The sequence below is a fragment of the Gymnodraco acuticeps genome, unplaced genomic scaffold (assembly GCF_902827175.1).
Source record: "Gymnodraco acuticeps unplaced genomic scaffold, fGymAcu1.1, whole genome shotgun sequence".
In the NCBI taxonomy this organism is placed as follows: domain Eukaryota; kingdom Metazoa; phylum Chordata; class Actinopteri; order Perciformes; family Bathydraconidae; genus Gymnodraco; species Gymnodraco acuticeps.
This window is the reverse complement of record NW_022990346.1, coordinates 193,612-216,403: the sequence shown is the minus strand read 5'-3', so window position 1 is coordinate 216,403 and position 22,792 is coordinate 193,612. Positions and strand designations below refer to the sequence as shown.

General features: G+C 45.1%; 2 protein-coding genes across 2 annotated transcripts; one reads left to right on the top strand and one right to left on the bottom strand.

The window, feature by feature from the left end:
• The first annotated feature begins 1,642 nt into the window (after positions 1–1,642).
• ttll3 (tubulin tyrosine ligase-like family, member 3) lies at positions 1,643–16,902 on the top strand. Its single transcript, XM_034223864.1, has 13 exons — positions 1,643–1,820; positions 2,228–2,290; positions 2,368–2,486; positions 2,603–2,771; positions 4,508–4,563; positions 4,738–4,866; positions 4,965–5,079; positions 13,528–13,608; positions 13,692–13,872; positions 14,435–14,583; positions 14,796–15,039; positions 15,187–15,622; positions 15,726–16,902. Exons 2-13 carry the CDS (start codon positions 2,275–2,277, stop codon positions 16,503–16,505), a joined length of 2,475 nt encoding a protein of 824 aa, XP_034079755.1. The 5' UTR covers positions 1,643–1,820; positions 2,228–2,274; the 3' UTR covers positions 16,506–16,902.
• A 1,475-nt stretch (positions 16,903–18,377) lies between these two features.
• LOC117551049 (class E basic helix-loop-helix protein 40-like) lies at positions 18,378–22,549 on the bottom strand. The gene is made up of 5 exons (XM_034223717.1): positions 22,125–22,549; positions 21,940–22,003; positions 21,596–21,703; positions 21,037–21,160; positions 18,378–20,436 (listed from the first exon to the last, which is right to left on the bottom strand). Exons 1-5 carry the CDS (start codon positions 22,193–22,195, stop codon positions 19,529–19,531), a joined length of 1,275 nt encoding a protein of 424 aa, XP_034079608.1. The 5' UTR covers positions 22,196–22,549; the 3' UTR covers positions 18,378–19,528.
• Positions 22,550–22,792: the final 243 nt, after the last annotated feature.

Here is a 22,792-nt window from a genome sequence, read left to right as displayed (position 1 = left end):
TAGTTCCTGAAATACAACATAGTCCATTAGTTAAACTGCAAATTATGAATTGCTATGAAAGGATTTAAACTGAAGGCTATTGTTGGAGCTTATGTACAGACTCATGTGCCATACTGTACCTACTAGTGTCAAAGCAACGCGCCATGCATTGGACAGTTAAAGGGAACTTTACCTGGTAGCTCAGCATGCTCTCGGGGTCGTTGATGGGCATGCTGGTGGCCTTTGGGTTAACCTGCTCAGTGTTCCCGGAAGGTACAGGTGAGACTTTCTCAGGAGCGGATCAGCCTCTCAGCGCTGGCTTAGGACGTTTCGAAAAAGCATTCACGAGTTTGTGACAGCAGCTACTTCTGTTAGCGCGGACATGGTGAGTGTAAACACCTTTTTCAGATTAGCTGAACGGTGAAAATGATAAAAATTGGTGCCCCCCGTGTGTTATGATGATTTCCCGGTCGCGCTTCCAGCTCCCCTCCCTCCTGTGCTGGCTGTGAGAGCAGGATGCGGAGAGCATCACTGCAGCTCAGCCAATCAGAGCGCAGAGGCACACAACGGGCTGCGACGCACTGCTGCTACCCAACACAATAAAGCCAAGACTATTAGAAGCTTATAGAGCTACGTCACTCATCATGTCATCATGTCCAGTTTGGCATCTTCTCACATTTTAACATGCTAAGATGTTCTGGACTATTGCATAGCAAATGTTGTTAAGCTGCTTGTTCTTTTTTTTCTTTTGTCATATTGCACTCTGCATCTATGAAGCTATAGAATATATTCCTTCAACACTTTTTGTTTATCCTCTTAACTTATTTGTTTTCTTTGTTTCAAAGAAGAAGTGCTGGGGAAAATTGTTTAGATCCTTTGTATAAGTATCAATACCACAACACAAAAACAACAACTCAATTAAAGGTAAGATCATCCAAACGTTTAGTGAAAGTATAGAGTAAAAGGAGAAATATTATCTGCCAAATTCACTTTTAGTTATGCTATTGTCCCATTCAATTGTATTGTATTCAGTTTTTTGTGTAGGCTATTATATTATACTTGTTTTGATAACAGGATTAAATGGGAATACACGTTAAGAACAACTAATTAGTCTAAATCAACTAACATTTTCCTTAAGAAAAGTATGTCTATATGTAGACAAGGCGATATATTCTTCAATCATTAGTAAAGTAGTGACAAACATGATTGCAAAAGTGAACAGTGAGCACATAACATGAAAGAGAGAACTGCCACATTATTGATACAGCTCACACACTAGAACTGAATAGAAAATACTAGCAAGCCTTGGATGCCACCTTGTGGGACGGCAGAGTATTACGCAGAGCAGGATATCTGCCTTTTCTATACTCAATGTAATCTAAATGGTATGCAGCTCACATGTTTTACAGAGTGACGGTGATACAGGCGTGCTATTAAAGATGCAGGACACGTAATTATTATTTGTTTAACCTCTACTGAGGTCGCAACGAAAGCACTTCAAACCGAGCAGCCTCCACATTGGCCTCAGCATGAATTCTCTCGATCACATGAGGCTGTCCACCTGCCACATTGTCACACCCGAGTGGACGCCCGCACGTGTAAGCCACACTGCAACTGATAGCGTGAGATCAGATAAGTGATCCACTTTGTTCAGCGCGTGGCTAAAAGATGAAATATTTTTCACTGCCATGCGCAGCGTCCTGTTTCTCATGGGTACTGTTGTTGTGGCAACTGTAAACATTAAAGTGTGCACGGTTGCTATGGGAAGGGTCAGCGGGTAGGAAACAGGACTGTGTGAAACTGTGGGCAGAGTGGTCGTCGGGACAGTGGCGATGTGACAGGTTTGAATATGCTATTGTTCATAGCTAGATATGTTATTGTTGTCATAGATGACACGTTGAGCATGTGTTTCCTACTATACCTGCTTTTGTGCATGTAGACCAATACATGTCTGTGTTTGTGTGTTTGTGTGTGTGTGTGTGTGTGTGTGTGTGTGTGTGTGTGTGTGTGTGTGTGTTTTGAGCATGGGTTTCTTGAGTGCTGTGACAGCCTCAGTCAGCTCTGTTCAGATTTAGATTCAGCTAGGTCCCACACATTTTCCAGTTTATGAAATGGTAGCTACTGTACATGGTCTTGGTCTTAGAGTAAACATGTTTTTGTATATGTCTTTCTGTTCTATGAATGATAATATCCTATAATATGATGATCAGAAAATGATGCTTTTGTAAACATATTTCTATCCCCACAGAACTGACCACGCTATGTTGATTGCTGAAGAGATTACTTATCAGGAAAATGCAACAAGTGCCAGGTAAGTGGATGGATCTGCATACAAATGCCTGCACACAGTTGCCTTATACAGACATTTCACCAAGCAGTTTGTCTCAGTGTTACAATCCACAGTGGCTCCAGTTGAAGGGAGGCTACGTCGTAATGTGCCAAGCCTGCCAGCGATCAAGCCTGACAGGCTGAAAACAGCCAAAACACTGGTAGAGAAGGCAGTGAAGGTGATTATATGTGAAACACAGACGTCACTGTACACCTCTGCATTTACACCCACTATCTTTTTATGTGTTGTGTTGTATTTGACTCTTATTTATATGACTCCTCCACTCATTCTCAGCTGAGGAAGGTGTTTTCAGTGCAGGGGCCCTACCCAGTGATCCGTGCTGCCCTATGGGCCAGAGGGTGGGTTGAACGCCGTTTGCCTAATCCTACCCAGAGAGCACCTCATTACCATGGCAATGAAGAGGAAGATGGCGGCGATGGTGATGTCAGTGTTCATGTTACTGGTAAGACAATGGAGGACAAAGTCCTTTGAGAAAACAACATGCAGTGTAGGTGTAAACAACACCCGAAAAAACAGCTGTGCCTGAGCGACTGATATACTGGGGACGGAATAGATGTGCATTATAACCTCACAGTATTACTAACAAATAACTATTATATCTTATAATCACTAATAAGGTAGTATACTTTTACATAATTGCTGGTCATTAACTGACATTTTAATTGCAAGTAAGATATCCTTTCATAATTCCCATTGTTGTAAACAATTATCTTATAATCTTATGTCTTATCATCACGTTTATAAAGCATTATGAATATTATCATTGGCGTCATAGAAAGTGTTAACAATATATATTATTTATTTAATCGTTTATTTGGCAGGGACAATGCACAGTAATGAACACTTAAAACATTAAAATGTGTCAAGCGTAACTGTGCCAGATTTAGCTCTGAGCTCATTTCCATCCGCAGTCCCTCACATAAAACATTTAAGAAGTTTACATTTTACAAACAAAATACATGATATGATGATATACAGTCCATATAAACATTCATAAATAAAGCACATACTTTTAAAAGACTTAAAATTGTCAAAGCTCAAGAAATTGTGTTTTCAAGGATGGTACAGTGGTGGTATGAATAAGGCTTTCTGTCAAACACCTTGATAGCTCTCTTGTACAGCTGTTCTATGGGTTTCAGGTGTGTGGCACAAGCAAACGACCAGTTTGTAAAACAGTATTCAATGTGGGATAGAATCATGCAGTGGAGGAATGACTTTGCAGCATTGACAGTTAAGAAGGGTCTAATTTGTTTAAAATTTTGCAAGTTGAATTTAATAGTGTTGGATACTTTCTTGATATGTTTCTTAAAAGTCAAGTTCGAGTCCAGTATGACTCCAAGATACTTGAAGTGGGAGACTAGTTCTAATTCTGCTCCGTTTAAAAACACGTTGGATCCTTCTATTTTGACTGGTCGTTTACTGAACGTCATGCATACTGTTTTTTTTACGTTTAACTGTAAGCAAATGTTGTTCAGCCAGTGTTGAACCTTGTCCAAAGCATTAGAGAGACAGGATGAGATAATTTCAGTGTTTTTCCCGTGTATAAAGATGACCGCATCATCGGCATACATTTGCACATTCAACTCAGGACATACATTAGGCAAGTCATTAATGTACAGTGAAAAAAGTAACGGTCCAAGAATGGAACCTTGTGGAACCCCAACAGGGTTGACAAGGTAGGGGGATTTGGCACCGTTGACCAAAACACACTGTTTTCTGTTCGATAAGTAAGACTTAAACCAATGTATCGAAACTGCCGAAAAATTGAAATGAGTCAGCTTTGTAAGGAGCACTTGGTGGTCAACTGTGTCAAATGCCTTTCCTGAGATCAAGGAAGACAGCACCTACATATGGGCTCGTGTCCAACATACATTTAACCTTTTCCACAAAGTCATCCATATTAAATCTTTTAGTTCATTTGGTGATTTAAATTTGGTATAATAAAAAGATCAGTTATATTTTTCTTAACTCTCAGAGCTAAAAATGCAGGAGAGGTTAGCATATATGTAATTCGAGCACTAGATTAGATGGATACAAGGATACCCCTCACCTGATAAATGATACATTGGGTCCCACGTTACAGACAGCAACCTATAACAAAGACCCCTACCCTTTTACCCCCGGTCCTAGTCTACATGCACCCTCACACAAACACACTCTTTACTTATTGCTCTACAGAGAGAGTGGATGAAGGCGAGAAAGACGAGACCCTCGATGACATGTACGACCTCATGGTAAGATAATGTTCTAGTGAACCAACAATACGCTGACATCTTGTGCAGTGTGAGAGCAATCAAATGTGCTATTACTGCATTCTCCGAAAACTTCATCTCCATGTGTCTTTTTGAATTGCCGTTCATTCTAACAGCATATTTACATTTTTCACACTTTTGCCCAACCTTTTCCAGTCTCGCATGGTTCGAAATGAAACAATTTATTTCCACTGGACAACACGCCGGGATTACATCGACTGTCGATCCCTACGGAATGACCAAATGATCAACCACTATGCAAATTCTGGGACATTTACCACCAAGGTATCATCCCATAAGAGTTTCCAATGATTATGTACCAAAATAGCCCTAGGTTAACCAGTATTCTCTAACTCCTATGTTTATATGTCTGTTAATTCCAGGTGGGGCTCTGTGTGAACCTGCGTAACCTTCAGTGGTTTGATACAGCTGATCCCGACACCTTCTTCCCAAGGTGCTACAGGCTTGGGGCAGAGGATGAACAGCACGCATTCATAGGTCTGCTGTGTGGTTCTATTTACTCATTCCAACTATCTGTTATGCTACGCACAAAATTATTTATTATTCCGCCGGGTTATTTTGCGCTGCTTCTTCTCCCACATTGAACATCACAGAAACTATAGGTTACTTACGTAACCCCAGTTCTCAGAGTAACATGAAGTGAGATGTCTCACTATGGGATGCGCCTCATCGCGGAGCAAACAGAAGCATCAATCTCATTACGCCAATCCTGATTGGCTGGAGATCTTGACGTCAGCGTCAGGGAAATCACCCCCTATAAGTAGCTTGCGCCACAACGCATGCGCCATTCAAAATAAGCACCTCTTCTCGCTTCACCATAGCAAGGAGGGCCGTCTGGTGAGACATCTCACTTCATGTTACTCTGAGAACTGGGGTTACGTAAGTAACCTATAGTTCTCATTCATAACACTCCGTTCGATGTCTCACTATGGGAAATTGTAGCTCCCGTATTGCCAGACGAGCTTATCTCGAAAATCACCAAACCAACCAGAACTTAACAGATAGAGCTCTGACTCAACCAGGTGCCCAGCACTGCTTGAGTCACACTGGGAGCAGAACGTCCAGCCTGTTAGGAGGCAGACAAAAGTGAGCGGCGAGGACCAGCTCGCCGCTGCACCAATGTCTTTGATGGGAGACATCCTGGACAGAGTCCAGAATGCAGCCAGACTCTGAGTCGAAAGAGCTCGCGGACCCGAGGGTGCCTGCGAACTCTGACTCGTATGAGCCCCAAAGCAATTGCTTCCACAGACCAGTGGGAGAGCCGTTGCTTAGTAACAGGCTTGCCCTTATAAGGGTTAGCCCAGGACACAAGGGGTTGGTCATTATGACAAAGCACCCTTGATCTGTCCCTGTACGTGCGTGAAGCACGGGCTGGACACGGCAAATCCGGCCGCTGTTCCCCGGAGGAATACAGTGGCGGGGAGGATGCCTTAATGTCAAATGTGGTACCCGAACCGACCGCCTTAAGATAAAGGCAGGGTCAGGCTTCAACCACAGTCTGTTTGCCCTGGGGCAAACTGAGTGCATGAAAACTGTACAGATAGTGCATGAGTGCCACTGGCTCGCTTGGCAGCTGCCAGGGTCAGCTTCATGTCACACTGTATTCAGATTGTACCACTCACGGGCCAGGCCCATAGAGCCAAGCGCTCTGGGTGTGGGTGAAAGATCGCCCCCCCCGCTTGGGACAGTATGTCCCTGCGTAGTGGGAACTGCCATGGCTGCCCGCACAGCAGCTGATATATCTCCGCTAGCCAGTACATAGCTGGCCAGTGCGGAGCTATCAGGATAAGTGTGTGGCGTTGCTCTCTCACTCTGGCCAGAGTTGGGGGTATCAGAGCCAGGGGTGGGAACGCATACAGAAGGCCCGGGGGCCAATTGTGCGCGAGTGCATCCACGCCTAACGGTGCATTTAGATCGCGCATCGAAAAGAACAGCTGACACTGAGCGTTGTCTTTCGATGCGAACAGATCCACCGCGGCTCTGCCGTAACGCACCCACAGCTGGCTCACAATCCTTGGATGTAGAGTCCAGTCTGCATAAAGTGGTATACCTCTGGACAGTAGATCTGCCCCGAGGTTCATCACTCCCGGTACGTGCGTCGCTCTCAAAGAGAGGAGACACCTACCGCTCCATAGGATAAGTTTGCGCGCCAGTGTGTGTAACTGGAGAGAACGCAAACCCCCTTGGCGGTTAATATACGATATCGTGGTCGTATTGTCTGTCCTCACGAGGACGTGATGTCCCCTGAGGAAAGGCAGAAAGCGTTTTAGGGTGAGAAACACCGCTAAAAGCTCCAGGTAATTTATGTGTGCCCGCTGGAGGTCTCTGCTCCAGAGACCCCTCACCGGGCGACCTTCATAAATACCTCCCCAACCTGTCAGACATGCGTCCGTGGTGACCACTTTCCGTGAAAGGACAGCACCCATAGGCACACCTCGTACTAGAAAAGTCGGGTGCAGCCAGTGGCGCAGTGCCATTACGCATTTCACAGTAACCATCACTCTCCGCGCGCCATGACGCGCGGGGTTTAGTTTTAGGGCGGCCACCCAGCGCTGAAACTCCCTCATGTGTAAGCGTCCCAGTCGTACGACCAGGATGGCTGACGCCATGAGCCCCAGCAATCGCAGGCATGATCTGAAGAGAACATGTTTGCGCAGCTGGAAAAGAGCGAGACAAGCTCTGAAAGCTTTCACTCTATCCGCTGACAAGCGGGCTGAAAAGGGCACCGAGTTCAGGCGTAAACCCAGGAAGAGTATAGTCTGCGCAGGGCACAACATGCTCTTCTCTGTGTTTAATATGAAACCCAGGTTGAGCAGGTGCTTTACGAGGACATTCGTCTGCGTAACAGCCTCCTGCTCCGACTGTGCGAGAAGCAGCCAGTCGTCCAGGTAGGTCGCCAGGCGAATACCCTGTTGTCTTAACGGGGCTATCGCGGCTTCCGTACATCGTACAAACACCCTTGGACTGAGAGACAGACCGAAGGGGAGTACTCTGTATTCATAACAGATCCCCTGAAATGCGAATCTCAGATATTTCCTGTGTGGGTAATATACTGGGATGTGAAAATACACATCTTTCAGGTCGACTGATGTAAACCAGTCGTCTTGTCGCACGAGACGCAGCAGAGATGTGTGAGTGAGCATTCTGAACTTATATCTTCTTAGATATTTGTTCAGAGCCCTCAAATCAAGTATTGGCCAAATTCCGTTCCCTCCCCGTTTGGGAACGAGGAAGTACTTGGAATAGAAGCCGCCCTGACTCTGCTCGGCGGGTACAATAGATATAGCCCTCTTTTCTAGGAGAGAGAGAATCTCTTTCTCCAGAATATGGGCTGACTCTCCTCGGGCCTGCGAATGCAGAATGCCCGAGAAGCGAGGGGGGGTGACAGCGAATTGGAGTCTGTAGCCCCGTGTTACTGTCTTGAAAACCCAGGCAGATGATGTGAGCATCTTCCACTGCATGCTCCTTAGAGCCAGTGGAGATGTCACATCTCTTCCCCTCTGAGTCTCTATTTGTTGTGTTATGGGGCCCTCTAGTGTCTGAACACAGTGGTGCCCCTTTTCGACAATCCCCACCGACACTGCGCATGCGCATGACGGTGGTGCCTTCACAACCCCAGCCGGCACTGCGCATGCGCGTGGCGGTGGTGCTTTTAAAAACCTCAGCCGGCACTGCGCATGCGCGTGACGGTGGTGCCTTCACAGACCCGCCTGTAATCCGCCTTTTGAGAGATGCCGTAGCTGCTCTCAGAAGGGGAACAGTTGACGGGCTGTTTATTGTTTTTCTTTTCATTTTTCCGAGCTGCGCCCTTGGCTCGAAGCCTGGATGCGTCAGCGGAAAATGATTTGTGACAGAAAAATCAATAAGTGTGTGACATGTGTTTATGCGGACTTGGGGATGGTGTTGAGGCATCTCTCGAGGCGGCGGGAACACATTTAGAGCTGGGGAACCGTAGACTTCCAGCTCTGTCACAGAGGGGAGAAGGAGGGGCTGTCACGCCGCTCGCTTCTTCTTCCTCGACTGCTGGCCGAAATTCTGGGTTGGCTGTGCCTGAGCTGCAGCCGGAACCGGAGATTTTCTAGGCCAGCTCGCCCTCGTCTCCAGCCTGGGCTGGGGACTCGGGGCGGGCTTTTCTTCACGACCCCAGCCGGCACTGCGCATGCGCGTGACGGTGGTGCCTTCACAGACCCGTCAATTGTCCGCCCTTTGAGAGAGGCCGTAGCTGCTCTCAGAAGGGGAACAGTTGACGGACTGTTTATTGTTTTTATTGTTTTTCTTTTCATTTTCGAGCTGCGCCCTTGGCTCGAAGCCTGGATGCGTCAGCGGAAAATGATTTGTGACAGAAAAATCAATAAGTGTGTGACATGTGTTTACGCGGACTTGAGGATGGTGTTGAGGCATCTCTCAAGGCGGCGGGAACACATTTAGAGCTGGGGAACCGTAGACTTCCAGCTCTGTCACAGAGGGGAGAAGGAGGGGCTGTCACGCCGCTCGCTTCTTCTTCCTCGACTGCTGGCCGAAATTCTGGGTTGGCTGCGCCTGGGCTGCAGCCGGAACCGGAGATTTTCTAGGCCAGCTCGCCCTCGTCCCATGCCTGGGCTGGGGACTCGGGGCGGACTGCGACCTCTGCGTTTTCGGTATTTTGAACCGAGCAGGGTTTGGAGCAGCTTGGACGAAGGGCTGCCGCTGTGAAGGCAGTGGCTGGGCCCTTCGAGGGAGGCAGAGGTGGAGGGCCTCGTCCTCCTTCTTTTTCGACTCGCATCTCCTCTGCATGGAGGCAAGAGCGGAGCCGAAAATCCCCTCGGGAACGATGGGCATGTCAAGCACATCCTGAACAACGTTCAGAGCCTTGGCGGACAACGCTGCGGCTCTGTAGGAACGTTCAGTCATGGTCGACTGGAAACGGTCCACCTTCGCTGGCAGCGTGGGGTTCCTGCTTGGTGACCCATCCTCAGTGGGAGGTGGGCTGCCACCAGCAGTTCCATCGGCGGTATGCGGAGCAGGCCGAGCCTCTGAGGGCGAGACCATGGTGAGGTCTCGCCGGGAGCTCCCGCCTGGTGAGGCGTGGGGCTCCGTTCCCGCGTCTCTTGCCGCGACCGGGTCCCGTCCTGAACGGCGTGGGATCCCGGTTCCGCAGCTGCCGCTGTTAGTGAGCCCCAGACCGACACAGTGAGGGGCTCAGTCTCTGCGGCGGACGCCCCCGTGTCTTGATTGCCAAACGGCGAATCAGTGGACATGAGGAAGTCCTGTTCCAACAAGCTAGCTTGGTGTGCTAGCCGTCGGTGGAGGCTCTTTCGGGTGAAAAGGGCACAATGCCCGCACAAGCCGGGGTTGTCGATAGCCTCCTGGGCGTGTTCTAGCCCGAGGCAGGACGAGCAGACCTGGTGTGAGTCTGTGCCTGCTATCTTCAACCCGCAGCCGCATGACCGAGCCTCCGAGTCCCTGACTCCTCTGGTGTGAGGGGGAGAGGCGTCCATCTTGTTCGCCTCGTGGCGTGGAGAGGACCCGCTCGTAACAGGTACGTCGTTGAGAGAAAAAGTGTTACCAACCCGTCCTTAATCCGGAGAAAAAGGGACGGTGTGGGTCCTTTGTTCTCAAAGAATATTGACTGGTGTGTCAATATACTTCTAATCCTTTTCTCCTCCGTGAGAGAGAAAAAGAAAAGCGTCCTCGCTACCGTGGTGTCGGTAGTAAGGGGAAGATAGCTAGCAACAGGTGCGTAGCTAGCTTGAGAAAAATCCAAACCTTACCTTACTTTCCGGGGAAAGAACGGCGAGGTCGATTTTAATACTAAATGGCGTTAGTATTACCGTCTTCTTGCGAAGCAGAAGGAGTAGCCGGCGAGCGCCCGTCGACCGAAATGGTTATATTTGGGTTCAGTCTGTGGACCGTTAAGCTTGTCCGGCTACTATAGAGATGTGCTCTGAAGCGAGAAGAGGTGTTTGAATGGCGCATGCGTTGTAGAGATGGGCGAGTCATGATTCATCCGGATCATTAACCCGGATCCTAGTAATGAGCCGGTCGTGACGAGTCTCCCTCTCGATTAACCCGAGTCCTTTGAGTCCTACACCTGATGTGACGTAACAATTAAAACTATAAATTGCGTCACTCTTTACTCTCTTTATAACGTGTACAATCACATTACAACGTTGTTGTATCCAGAGATCCAGCAGACTCGTCGCCATGCACGAATCAACAGCAAATTCAGCCCCTCCTCCGGCTCCCGCGAGAGTCCCGTGAGCCGTGAGTGAGCCGTGAGTCGTTGGACTCGCGGGAGCCGTGAGTGAGCCGTGAGTGAGCCGTGAGCTGTGAGTGAGCCGTGAGTCCGCAAATCTCTGAGTCTGCTGCGACTCGTCGAGGGAGCCGTGGGACTCGCGGGAGCCGTGGGACTCGCGGGAGCCGTGCGAGCCGGAGGAGGGGCTGAGTCTGCTGTAGATTCGTGCATGGGGACGAGTCTGCTGGATCTCTGGATCTGCTGCCTGCTATATGTTACGGCTCTGAGTCCTCGTAGGCTACTGGTCTCTCTCGATCATTGACCTGGATTCACGGATCCCGCGATTTTTCCGGCTCTAAATTAAGTTTCAGTGTAGACTTCTAACAAAATGGTCATGTTGTGCAACAGTCTCCTGTAATAATATCTGCATTTCCAATAAGGATCTTACTTGGAAACTCGTTTATTTTGAACATGGCACACAAAAAGAAACAAATGATAGAAAATTGCAAAACAGTTAGAATATATAAAATGTAATTATACAATTATTATTATTATTATTATTATTATTATTATTATTATTATTATTAAATGAAAACACAATTGTGCAAAATTAGCTTAAGTACAGGAACATATTAAAATAACTATATACATATAATGCAAAACACTTATTTTTTAAAATGCACACACACACACATGTTTTATTAAAGCAAAAGACACTGTGTAGCGGAGGTTAATGTAACGTTAGTTTAATATGCTGGTTAAATGCAACAACTTTTCGGTTTCACCGGTAGGATTTCTACGGTCTTGGTCATGCTGACTCATATGACTCAAATGACTCAAATGACTCGTATGATCCGGATCTCTTCAATGATTGACTCAGAAGACTCCGAGTCCATAAAATGATCCGGATTTGCCATCTCTAATGCGTTGTGGCGCAAGCTACTTATAGGGGGTGATTTCCCTGACGCTGACGTCAAGATCTCCAGCCAATCAGGATTGGCGTAATGAGATTGATGCTTCTGTTTGCTCCGCGATGAGGCGCATCCCATAGTGAGACATCAAACGGAGTGTTATGAATGAGAACTCCGTTCGAACATCAAAACGTTCAGCTCGGTCGTGAATCAATGGCTATTACTTTTATCATTCATAACTTTCATAATTCAAGAGATACATCCCATAATACATCCCATTTTTAACATGGAAGTCAATGGAGAAACTCTTCAGACTTGAACAATCTTCATGCAACTTCAACTGCTAACTGCTCCTTCTTCAACTGCTAACTGCTCCTTCATACTTTCACTCAGAAACCTCATTCCAACTTTAACATGTCACACATCTTTCTCACATTATTCGTGTAACACAACTTTTAAATCTGATTCTTACTTTTACAGATATTAAACATTGTTCAGACCTTGGTAAAGAGGCCTTCTTCAGATTTTAGAGTGCGTGATGTCACAGCTAGAGGACAGATTTAATTGTGTTCATATTTTCTTTTAAACCTGCCATAATTCCAAAACCCTACATTCCTGAGACATAATTTTTCATGACAAATGTAGGAAAACATCTCGTAGCTTGAAAGATAAAAAAAAATTAAGCAAAAAAAATTAAACAAAATGCCTCTTGAGGGCATGAAGTGACAACAACTTTCAACATGTCTCCATTAAACTCCATTGTAAATTCAGCCTCATCTTTCCCCACCACAGCAGCCGCACACCTTTAGTTAATCTGCAAAAAGGCCACATTATTAACCTGAAAGTACACAAAAAGTACACTTCAGATGCTCAAGTTCCTTGAAATGCTTCACGCTTTGAAATGTCACCGATATCTGTTACGGTTCTTCAACAAAACGTTCACATGTAACAGGTTTATCTCTCATTCAGAATAATGAAAATGCTTTCCTCTCACTAAACCTATGAAAAGGGTCAAAATAGCACCACACTTCAGATAATGGTTACTGGTCCTGCCCTCAACAGCTCTACGTCAATTATGGGGTTTCATCATATGCCGTTTCCATGGAAACGCATCCCTCGCCATAAAAGATGATGTCGCTATAACTCCTATGAAAATGTTCAAAAAGTGCTCAAACTTCACATGTGTGCTAACAGTCCAGCCGTGAAGACATCTACGGGACAGTTTTGAGATTTCTTCAAATTCCATTGCCATGGCAACACAATGCTCGCCATGAAAAACGGTTTTCTCATAACTTCAGTGAAAATGCTCCAAATGGCCCAAAACTTCCCAGGTTTGGTAACGATGCAGCCATCAACGCATCTAAGCGTATTATGGGATGTCATAAAATGCCGTTGGCATGGCGACAGATCATTCACCATCAAGTTGAATGAAAGTTTGCAGTTCAAATATTCTGCTGCTTTTCCAAGCCTTTTCACTTTCTTTTCTTCTCTCATCACACATTCAAGCCCCCAGTGTTCATGTATAATTTCAATCTAAATTCTTCACTTTCTTCTTACACTTTACATTTCAGCATAGCAGTTTAGTGTCAGCTTTTCAGCATAAAGCATTCCCACTAGCAATTTCTTCAGGAATTGGATTCTCTAGTTTGTCAATATAATGCTGAATCAAATATGCAAAGACAGGTGTAAAGGGTACATGGAAAAATAGATGCACATTCCCTTTTTGTGATGATATCATCTTAAACAGATGCTCTTTCTCTCTCTGTGTGCTCTTTTCTTCTCGTTCTGTTGTCTATGAAGAGGATTTCAGGAGAACAGCATGCACCAGTCTGCTGCAGCATGTAGTTGAGACAAGTAGAAGGACGAGAGACCAAGCAGAGGGTGAGGAACAAAAAGCCAAAACAGTGTTCTTGGTAAATGACCACACAATGTTTATTGAGACCAAGCATTGTTTCTCTCTACAGAGTTGGATAATGTGGAGCATCAAGTTGTTGGTCCAGGAATGGTTGACATGGCTTTGCACGTGTGTCAAGAGTTTCTCAGTGTTTTGGAGCACAGCGATATTGATTCAACAGCAGAAACACCACAATCAGTGAAGGAACAGCATTGGGTTGAGTTTCTGCGAGACTACTACATGGTTGTGCAGTGAGTATGTTTTCATGGAGCTTCCTGGGAATGCTCAAATGATCCTGCTGAGGTCACACTTAGTGCATCTGCAGTACAGCCCAAGTAGACATCACTGGAAATATACAGCATGTCCCAGTCCCACACTATTGTTTATTCTGTACAAATACTATAAAGTAAACAAGATACTGCATGCTAATATTTAAACTATGATTGGCAGTTGGTATAAAAAAGATAAATAGTGCCCTGCTGTATAAACAGGCATGCAAACAGCCACCATTGAGAACAATATTTCCTATTTCAATCTTAAATCAACTCTGAACTATGAGTAGCTCTTTCACTTAATTTCCTGTGTGCATTGTATTGGACATTAATGTCTTATTAACACCACACAGTAACTTGTTTTATTATGCATTGGTACTTTTAATGTTGGATTATATAATTTCCCCCTCTTTGAATAACCAGTATGCCTACTTACATAACTCTTCAGTATGGAAGCATAATGACTGTCTGAAGGACTGCATTATATTAGGAATTAATGAAAACTCACCTTCTTAAAATAATACACTCTTCATGTTTGTAGTGAAGGTGCATCAATCAGGGGTAGCGGTGTGTTTGTGGAGCGCTGCCAGGCCATGTTAATCAGACTGCAGGAAGTTTGCCCTCAGCTTGATACTGATGGACTAAACAACATATGGATCATCAAACCAGGTGCCAAGTCAAGAGGACGAGGTGAGGTTTAAAGAAATAGAAATACAAATAACATTAATAATTATATAAATATGGTGGTCTTTTGGTGACTTGTATTATTGCAAAGTACATTTTGACATGAGGATGTCACTATTGCTTTATTTTTCTACTTGTACTTGTACTAATTCAAGCCTGCTTTTTTGGTCCTCATATCCTCTTAGTTTAATGTAATCATGTTGCAACCACCCCTCTAGGTATAATGTGCATGAATCGCATGGAAGAGATTTTGGCACTCGTGGACAGTGACAGAGCCCTGAGTAAGGAGAGCAAGTGGGTTATTCAGAAATACCTGGAGCGTCCTCTGTTGGTCCATGGCACCAAGTTTGACCTCCGCCAGTGGTTCCTGGTCACGGACTGGAACCCCCTGACTATCTGGTTCTACAGAGAGTGCTACCTGCGGTTCTCCACTCAGCCCTACTCCACAAAAACTCTGGACAAGTACATTTTTCTTTTGTTCTTGACCTTTGCTCTATATTGTATCTGCTTTGTGGAGGATATGATTTAACAATGCAAGGAGGATCGAGTTTCATTTAAAGCATGATTTTCACTAACCTTCATGGCCTTATCTCTTTTATGTTTCCCCAGCTCAGTCCACCTGTGCAACAACTCCATCCAGAAGCACTTCCAGCCGTCCCGTGAGCGCCACCCAGGGGTTCCTGAGGATAACATGTGGTCCTGCTCTCAGTTTAAGGCTTTTCTGCAGTTGCAGGGCCTTGGGGCAGAGTGGGAGTCAATTGTGGTCCCGGGCATGAAGCAAGCGGTGGTCCGTGCCCTGCAGACATCCCAGGACCTCGTAGAGCCCCGCAAAGCGAGCTTCGAGCTCTATGGAGCCGACTTTATGCTGGGCAGAGATCTGAGGCCTTGGCTTCTGGAGATCAACGCCAGTCCGACCATGTCCTGCTCCACCGCTGTGACCGCCCGCCTCTGCCCTGCTGTGCAGCTGGACACACTGAGGGTGGTGCTCGACAGACGCACTGATCCTGGTGCTTACACAGGAGGATTTCAGCTAATATTCAAACAGGTAGGAATATATTCAAATATCATGTTAGAATTTCCATGGGAAGTACACTGAATTATAGAGGCCACACCAAGTGCATATATTTGTGTCTTTATCCCTCTACCAGGCTGCAGTAGAAGTTCCTCAGTATGTAGGAGTAAACCTGGTGGTGGAAGGAGCCCCCATAAGGCGATCTAGATCTCGACTTCATAGACAAACTGTTATTTCTAAGCCACCGCTCAACATGCAGCTCCCTCCACACCAGTCTTCAGAAGAGGTTGAAACGACACATATACCGTTATCAGGTCAGAGGTCCTGTGCAGACTCTGCTTTCTGTCTTTCAGGCAAAGAGAACCGAGCTGCTGGAGAGAAAAAGAGGCAGCTGACATCAACATCTCCTAAAAGGGAATGCGAAGGGAGGAAAGATGTTCAGAATACCTCCTGTGTTCGCACGTTGGGTCGCAGTCTGGCAAGTCAAATTCCCCTGGTGGTACACACTGAACCTCAGAGGAAAGCGCGACGGTTGGGTTTGAGTCTTGGTGCCAACGGGGAAACTCTGGTCCCACGGAGCTTCTCCTTTTCCCTCAGCCCCCCTCACAACATGTCAGATTGCAAATCTTGGGCCAACCAAGGCCATGGATCACACAAGACTAGATCTTTTCTTCCACAGACAGCTTTTGATCCTCAACACAGGACTCCTACCCGGGTGTTTCCTTCCCTCCGCAGTCCCCTTCCTACCCTGGAGGTCTTAAGCTTGCGACCTAACATAGTGGCTGGAAACACAGCCTGTCCTAATCCAAACTTGTCCTCTCATCTCAGCGTCCACAGGCCTCAGTTATTCCTCTGCTCTCGAAGGCAAAGCATGGCTACATTTAAAGGGCAGTGCACAGGGGAACATAAACCTTGACATTGAGTGTTTAACAAACAGTTGAAAGTGCTAAAGAAATGTTGTTAGCAATAACAGTTATCATGCCTAACAAACAACAAATAAGATGTATATATATCACAACATACTACTTACTGTATGTGATCATTTACATTGTTCTTGTGGCTTTAGATTTGATTTGTTAAAAGAAACAAGACAATCATGTTTCAAGTGAGACATTTTCCAATCATTCTCAGGCTTTCAATTTACAACAGTCAGGTTAATATGAATAATTCTACATTATTTTATTAAGAGAAAAGTGTTACACAATCCATACTGTATGCTTAAGTGGTATATCTGAACTATGTGGTTTGCCTAACTGGAAATGTGAATGATTTGTGATTATGTTGTGTATCGCTTATGTAAGAGCGATACTGGGTGGAAGTTCATCTGTATTAAAACAAATGAACCAAACAAGTTAATTGAAGTGTCTCCAGTGTAGCAGATATTTACTAATAATAATAATAATGGGTTTCATTTATAACGCACTTCATATCTGAGTTCAGATCCCGAAGTGCTACAAGCATTTAGCATGGAACAAAATAAAAACAGTACACAACACGAAAGAAGGTAGAAAGAATAAAAAGCAGTAAAAAATAAAATAAAAATAATAATACATTTCAAGCTGACTGGGCAGAAAATAATATAATAAAATGATCACTGGTTCTGCAGAGAAGTGGTCATTTTCATAATAACAGGATGTATGTATATGTAATACCCAGTAGGGGGCATTAAAGGCTAAACTATCAGACTGCATGTTAATGGTAAAGCCTGTCCAGGGGAAGTACAAATAAAATAATTGGCAGTTCTAATCCAGATTATATTACATCTTTAGCAACACCTGGGGAACATGGTCTTTAAGCCTGTTCGGAAAGTCCGTGAATGATTTAAACATCAATAAACATTCTTACACATTATTGAACATATTTTAAAAGAAATGGACCGTTAACCGTTTTCGTAAAAAAATAAATAGCTCTGAGTTTCATTCCCTTAATAGGACAGGTTGACAGAAATAGAAACAGACAGGAGACAATGAGGGAGGGAGAGATGTTGATGTTGTGGTTACATGGTATGCCTCGTAACCAACTACTGAGATGAGCGTTAAAATAATTATTTGACTGTATAGATGTGTTTAACTAGCTGGAATAATGGGCTTACTACAGCTCTAAAATTAGCTTGCGAATGATCACTCATTGGAAACAAATGACTGGACTGGACATGTAGATCTCTAGAGTATCAGTTTAGAAGGAACTAATGACATTTAAAATGCATGTCATGGCCTTCAGTTTATGTGAACAGGGTAGACAACACTCCAACAGCCCAGAAATGATAGCGGAAACAATAATAAGAGTTTATGATGTTGCAGGAGACCTGGGTAGAAATCTTCAGCATGAGATAAGCCTTGTTGATTGTAGGTGCTCTCACATAGATAATACATGTGATTGCACAATACAATATATGTTGTTATTATAAGTTGTATTTCTTTCAATGTATGCATTTACAGTGCTGGGAGTGTAAAAACAGTGAGATGTTGTAATTCTGGGATAATAGCATTTCATTTTAAATCGTACATATGATTAAAAAAAAAAATCAGTCCAGGCTGTTTACAGGCCACAGATGGATCCTGATCATTGCCTCATGTGATTCACTCAAACTGTTTACACTCACGTATATGTATTTACTTGTTGTGTGAGTGGGCGCAGACGGTTAATCAGCAGGAGAGCTGGGCTACAGATCTGCCATTATATAAGTGTTCCCTGTGACAAGAATGTTGTGGAGCTGTTAAAGAACAGATTGCATTAGTTATTCACTGATATGTTCTCCTTTTCTTTCACATACTGTACATAGTCAAAGCGTTTTTCCACGGGAAAAAAAATACTTTATTAAAACACTTATAATGTATACCAACATTTATAGACAAAATATGTACATCAAACATCTTTCATGTAGGTCCCAAAATATAACATTTCAAGTACCTCATTCTATAGAAAACTAGTCTTATGGTAAAATGTTTACATTCAACTTCCTCTCCTCCGCTCTCCTTTTGAATCCAGTATTCATACAAAGTACAGAGAATAAACATCTTAGATTTTTCAGCTTTTCACAAGTAAAAGGCAAAAGCAAGAACAAACACCAGGTTTGACTTGAGCAGAAACAGATGTTGTGTATGCAGACCAGGTCCAGCACAGTGCTACAGTATGTACACAGTTCTGAGTACACGACGTACAATTGTCCACGCTCTGCCCCCCCCTCTGTTTCTCCCGCGGACAGAGTGCAGCAACAGGTATCAAAAAATAGAAATGTACAAGAAGTCTAAGAACAATAGTTACAGAAAATCCATCTCAAAGGTCTGTCAATGAAAAACAAGACTTCTCATTCAGTGTGGTCATATGGTGGCCCATTCCTTCATCCATTCATTGGGTGTACTCTCTTCGGTGCACACTTGAAGAAACTCCTTTTTTTATTATCTTATGGGGCCAGTCATCATAGTGTTTGGTTTAAAGGGCATTCTCATTTATGATAATGATGACCTAAAGGGCGTAGGCAACAAACCTTGGGTGAAAAATGACTGCTAACATTTGGTGCAACACTTTCTAAAGTACAAATATGGCGTGTGTCTATTGCAACAGCTACAAGGGCGATGCATCAGTGTCTTCAGCGTTTACTTTCACAGCAGCATCTAACATTTCTTTCTTTACATTCATCCAAGTGTCTGTGTGTTTGTGTGGTCCAGTTCATGAGATACATTTGCACTGATTAATACCACCGAGCATTTGACATTCAAACAGAGCGTTACATCCTCCAAGTGTGGACGGATGTTGCCCTCTCCTCCATCTCTTCCTGATCATTTATCCAGTTTGCCGTTTGACCTCCAGGCTGAGGAACAGAGGACAGGAATGAGAATGGATTATGGGAAGGATCAGTCATGTTCTCATTCCTACTGCCGTTTCTGCTCCGAGTTACTAGAACAGGATCGTCTCTTCACTCCTGTTTGTTCTTATGTCTCAGTCTTTGGTTTCCAGGTTGATGGGTGGTACCTGCTTTAGTGCCTGAAGGAGGGCAGGGGAGTCCATGGGGGTCTGAGATATGGCTGGGGCTGGAGAACCTCCCCTTTGAGACAACACAAACTGAGGTGGAGATGGTCTTTCACTTGTCATAGACGATGCAGAGCCTCCCATGCCAGGGTAGAGCATGGGCACAGCCCCGGGGTACCAGCATTTCTCCAGCATTGGCAGGTAGGCTGCAGCAGAAGGGGGGATGAGGTAGAAAGGCATGCAGAGGGGGTGAGGAGGAGGCTGATGGTTAGGGGACACGTTCATGTAACTGCCGTAACTGCAAGAGGACGATGATGTGGATGATTCTCCACCCGAGAGCAGCTCATCCTCAGACGACTCCACCCGGGGTCGTTTGTGCTGCGGCTCCTCGTCCTCCTGCTTTATGCCGGAGCTCTGCGTCCCGCCCAGGCCTCGCTTCAGCTGGCTCTCCTGACCGTATACATCTGGCCGTCCCTGTGGCCTCTTCTCCAGCTCTCCCCCATAGCCGCTGTCTGTATCCGTATCACTGCCACTCTGCTCACTGCTCATTGGAGCGTACGCCCGCTGGATGACAGGCACACAGTTCCTCCCATAGCCCTCGCTGGGCTTAGGGGGTGAGCTGGTGGGCATCTCTTTGTGCAGTTGGTGCTGGTGGTATGCAGGGGTCTCCTCGGGTTGAGGGCTGAGAGGAGTGCGGGGTCGGACCGGACCTTGCAGCACCTCTGCGGCTACCTTGTGAAGGTGATTGATGACATGGGATGGGGTGAGGTCTTCATCCGTCTCATGATTGCCAAGAAACTGAAGCATCTCCTTGGCACACATGTGGAAACCAGAGCGGAACATCTCCTCTGACTTCTCCTGGTTGATAGACGGGTGCTCTGTAAAAACAACAAGAGAACACAGTCAGAATTTTTGCAGTTTGATATGGTGCCAACCAGAGGTTGCGCTAGACTTTTTCGCTGCCTGTCATTTTGCCGGACAGGATCGTAAAATTTCCGTCAAAATCCATTATTACCCGTCGGTCTGTACACAACTGTCAACTGGGGGGGGGGATTAGCGCCGGTGTTATGCCGTGTTGTGCATGCCCACTGCACCTCGCGGGAGCGCGCCACAGCGTAAAGCATAAACTCCCAGACATTTCAATGATTTGTACGGCATAGTTAGGTCTGGAAACGACATAAGGGCATAACACCGGAGCCCTGCTGCGGGGAAACTTTGGCGCTGTTCTGAGTTTGTTCTAATCCGTCAAAATGACGGACTGCTTTCAGATTTTTCCGTCATTGTCAAAAGAATTCCGTCATAGACGGAATATATTCGGTTAACGCGACCTCTGGTGCCAACACTATATCCCAAGTCACTTATTAACCTGTGGCTCTTCAGCATTCTGTCATTGTATATTTAACTTGGTCATTTGCATTCTGTCCAACACACCATCCTGCTGCATGTGCATTTCTGTGTGCAAGTGATCTGCAGCTTACCAATTTGCATGCCGTTCTGCAGAGCGTGGATCTTCTGCTGCTGTTGCTCCAGAAGAGAGGTGAGGGCTTTCACATGCTTCAGTGTAAGCTCTAAAACCACAGCTTTCTCCAGATGGCCCAGAGTCTGTCGGAAACAAACACAGTCAGCACATCTATTATATAATACATAGAGTCTATGCTCTACTGCTCCGCTACACATGCTCTTAGTTTTCTCATCACCAAAACACTACAGCAGCAATCATAAAGGACAGCATAATCAATAAGATATATTTAACATTATAGAGGCCATATGTAAAAGCAACATGGATTCATGAGCATAAGGTTTATTGCAGTTCTTTTGTTTTTTGACTGCATATTGTTTTTAAATGGCCAAGTTTAAACATTTACAAATGACAGGAGACATCCTCTTTCGTTTCTTCTTTTTTTGTACATTCTTTTCAGTTTGGACTGTCCTTTACTGACGCACACATGATGTAATACCACTGAACAGCCACTTGATGGTGCATGCAACTCAATACAGTGAATCCCATTATCCCTTCCAGCTACAGCATGAATTTACCGTGAGTTTCAGGTGCTCTGGTAATAAATCTTTCAACTGAGCGATGCACTCGTTTATCCGGTCACGCCTTTTCTTCTCAATAAGTCTGTGAGGCAGCTTGTAGGTTTCCTGCAATAAAAGAAATTGCCATGACTGTTAAATTCAGATAATCTGAGAGCACACAGTGATAGTCTTTTTTATATTTAGAAGCTCCGACAGGGAGGACTCCAGAAGTTATTTCATTGCAGAAAGTAGGTCAACCATTTATGGGACTACCAAAATACTGCAAGGCAGTTCAGATCCTTTATCAAAAATACATGTTGTTAAAATGTAACAAGGTAGTAAAAGGCAAAATAATATCTCACCTTGCTCTCCTCTCCTCTCTTCATTCCTCGCCTGGGTTTATAAACATACATCGGGAAATCCATCCTAAAAACATACGGAGACAGAACGGTTAGCTATGAGGTAATGGTTTGGTGAAGTATAAGGTACAGAATAAATAACATATCAAGTGCGTTTAAGGAAAGCATATTTTCAAAGTATAACTTACCCTTGCATGTCCGACAGATCAGCCTGGTGTTTGGACAGAGGTGGAGGCTGTGCGCTGGGAATTCGCTCCATTATTGTTATTCCAATTACGCAGTAAAGTCGAGGCACTCAGAAATAAAAACGAATTTATGTGTGTGTGATGAAAAAAGTTGGAAAAGAGAAAATGCACTAAAATGCCTTTTAATACGTGCAAGATTTGTAATAATTTATTATTAATACCAATCGTACTAATGTAAAGGTTATTTTGCTTGTGAAAATGGGTCCAAGTTAGTTCCTGCGATGTCCACGCTGTGGTCTTGCAGCAGAAGGAAGGTAACCCTGTTGGTGGCGCGTTGGGAAAGTGAGGGAGGACAGAGAGACGAGTTAAATAAACCCTCTGACTCTCCGCTTCGCCTGACCTACCTCTGTCACATGAGGCTCACGTGTTAAACGGCTCTGTATCCTCGGCGGAGGGACGGCCCACTTTCTACCGATAAGGAGTCTCAGTGGGCGGCAGGAGGCCTACGTCAGAGCGCGGGCGGCGCGTGTCCGATCCCGTGTACCTCCATGCTGAAGTGTATTGAAACAAGGCTGCATGCGCCACTGCTCGGAGAACGTGCTGGCAGTGAAAGACCGAATGACTTCAATGGGCTTGGAGCACGAGGCGAGAGGGAATGGCGCCAAAAATAC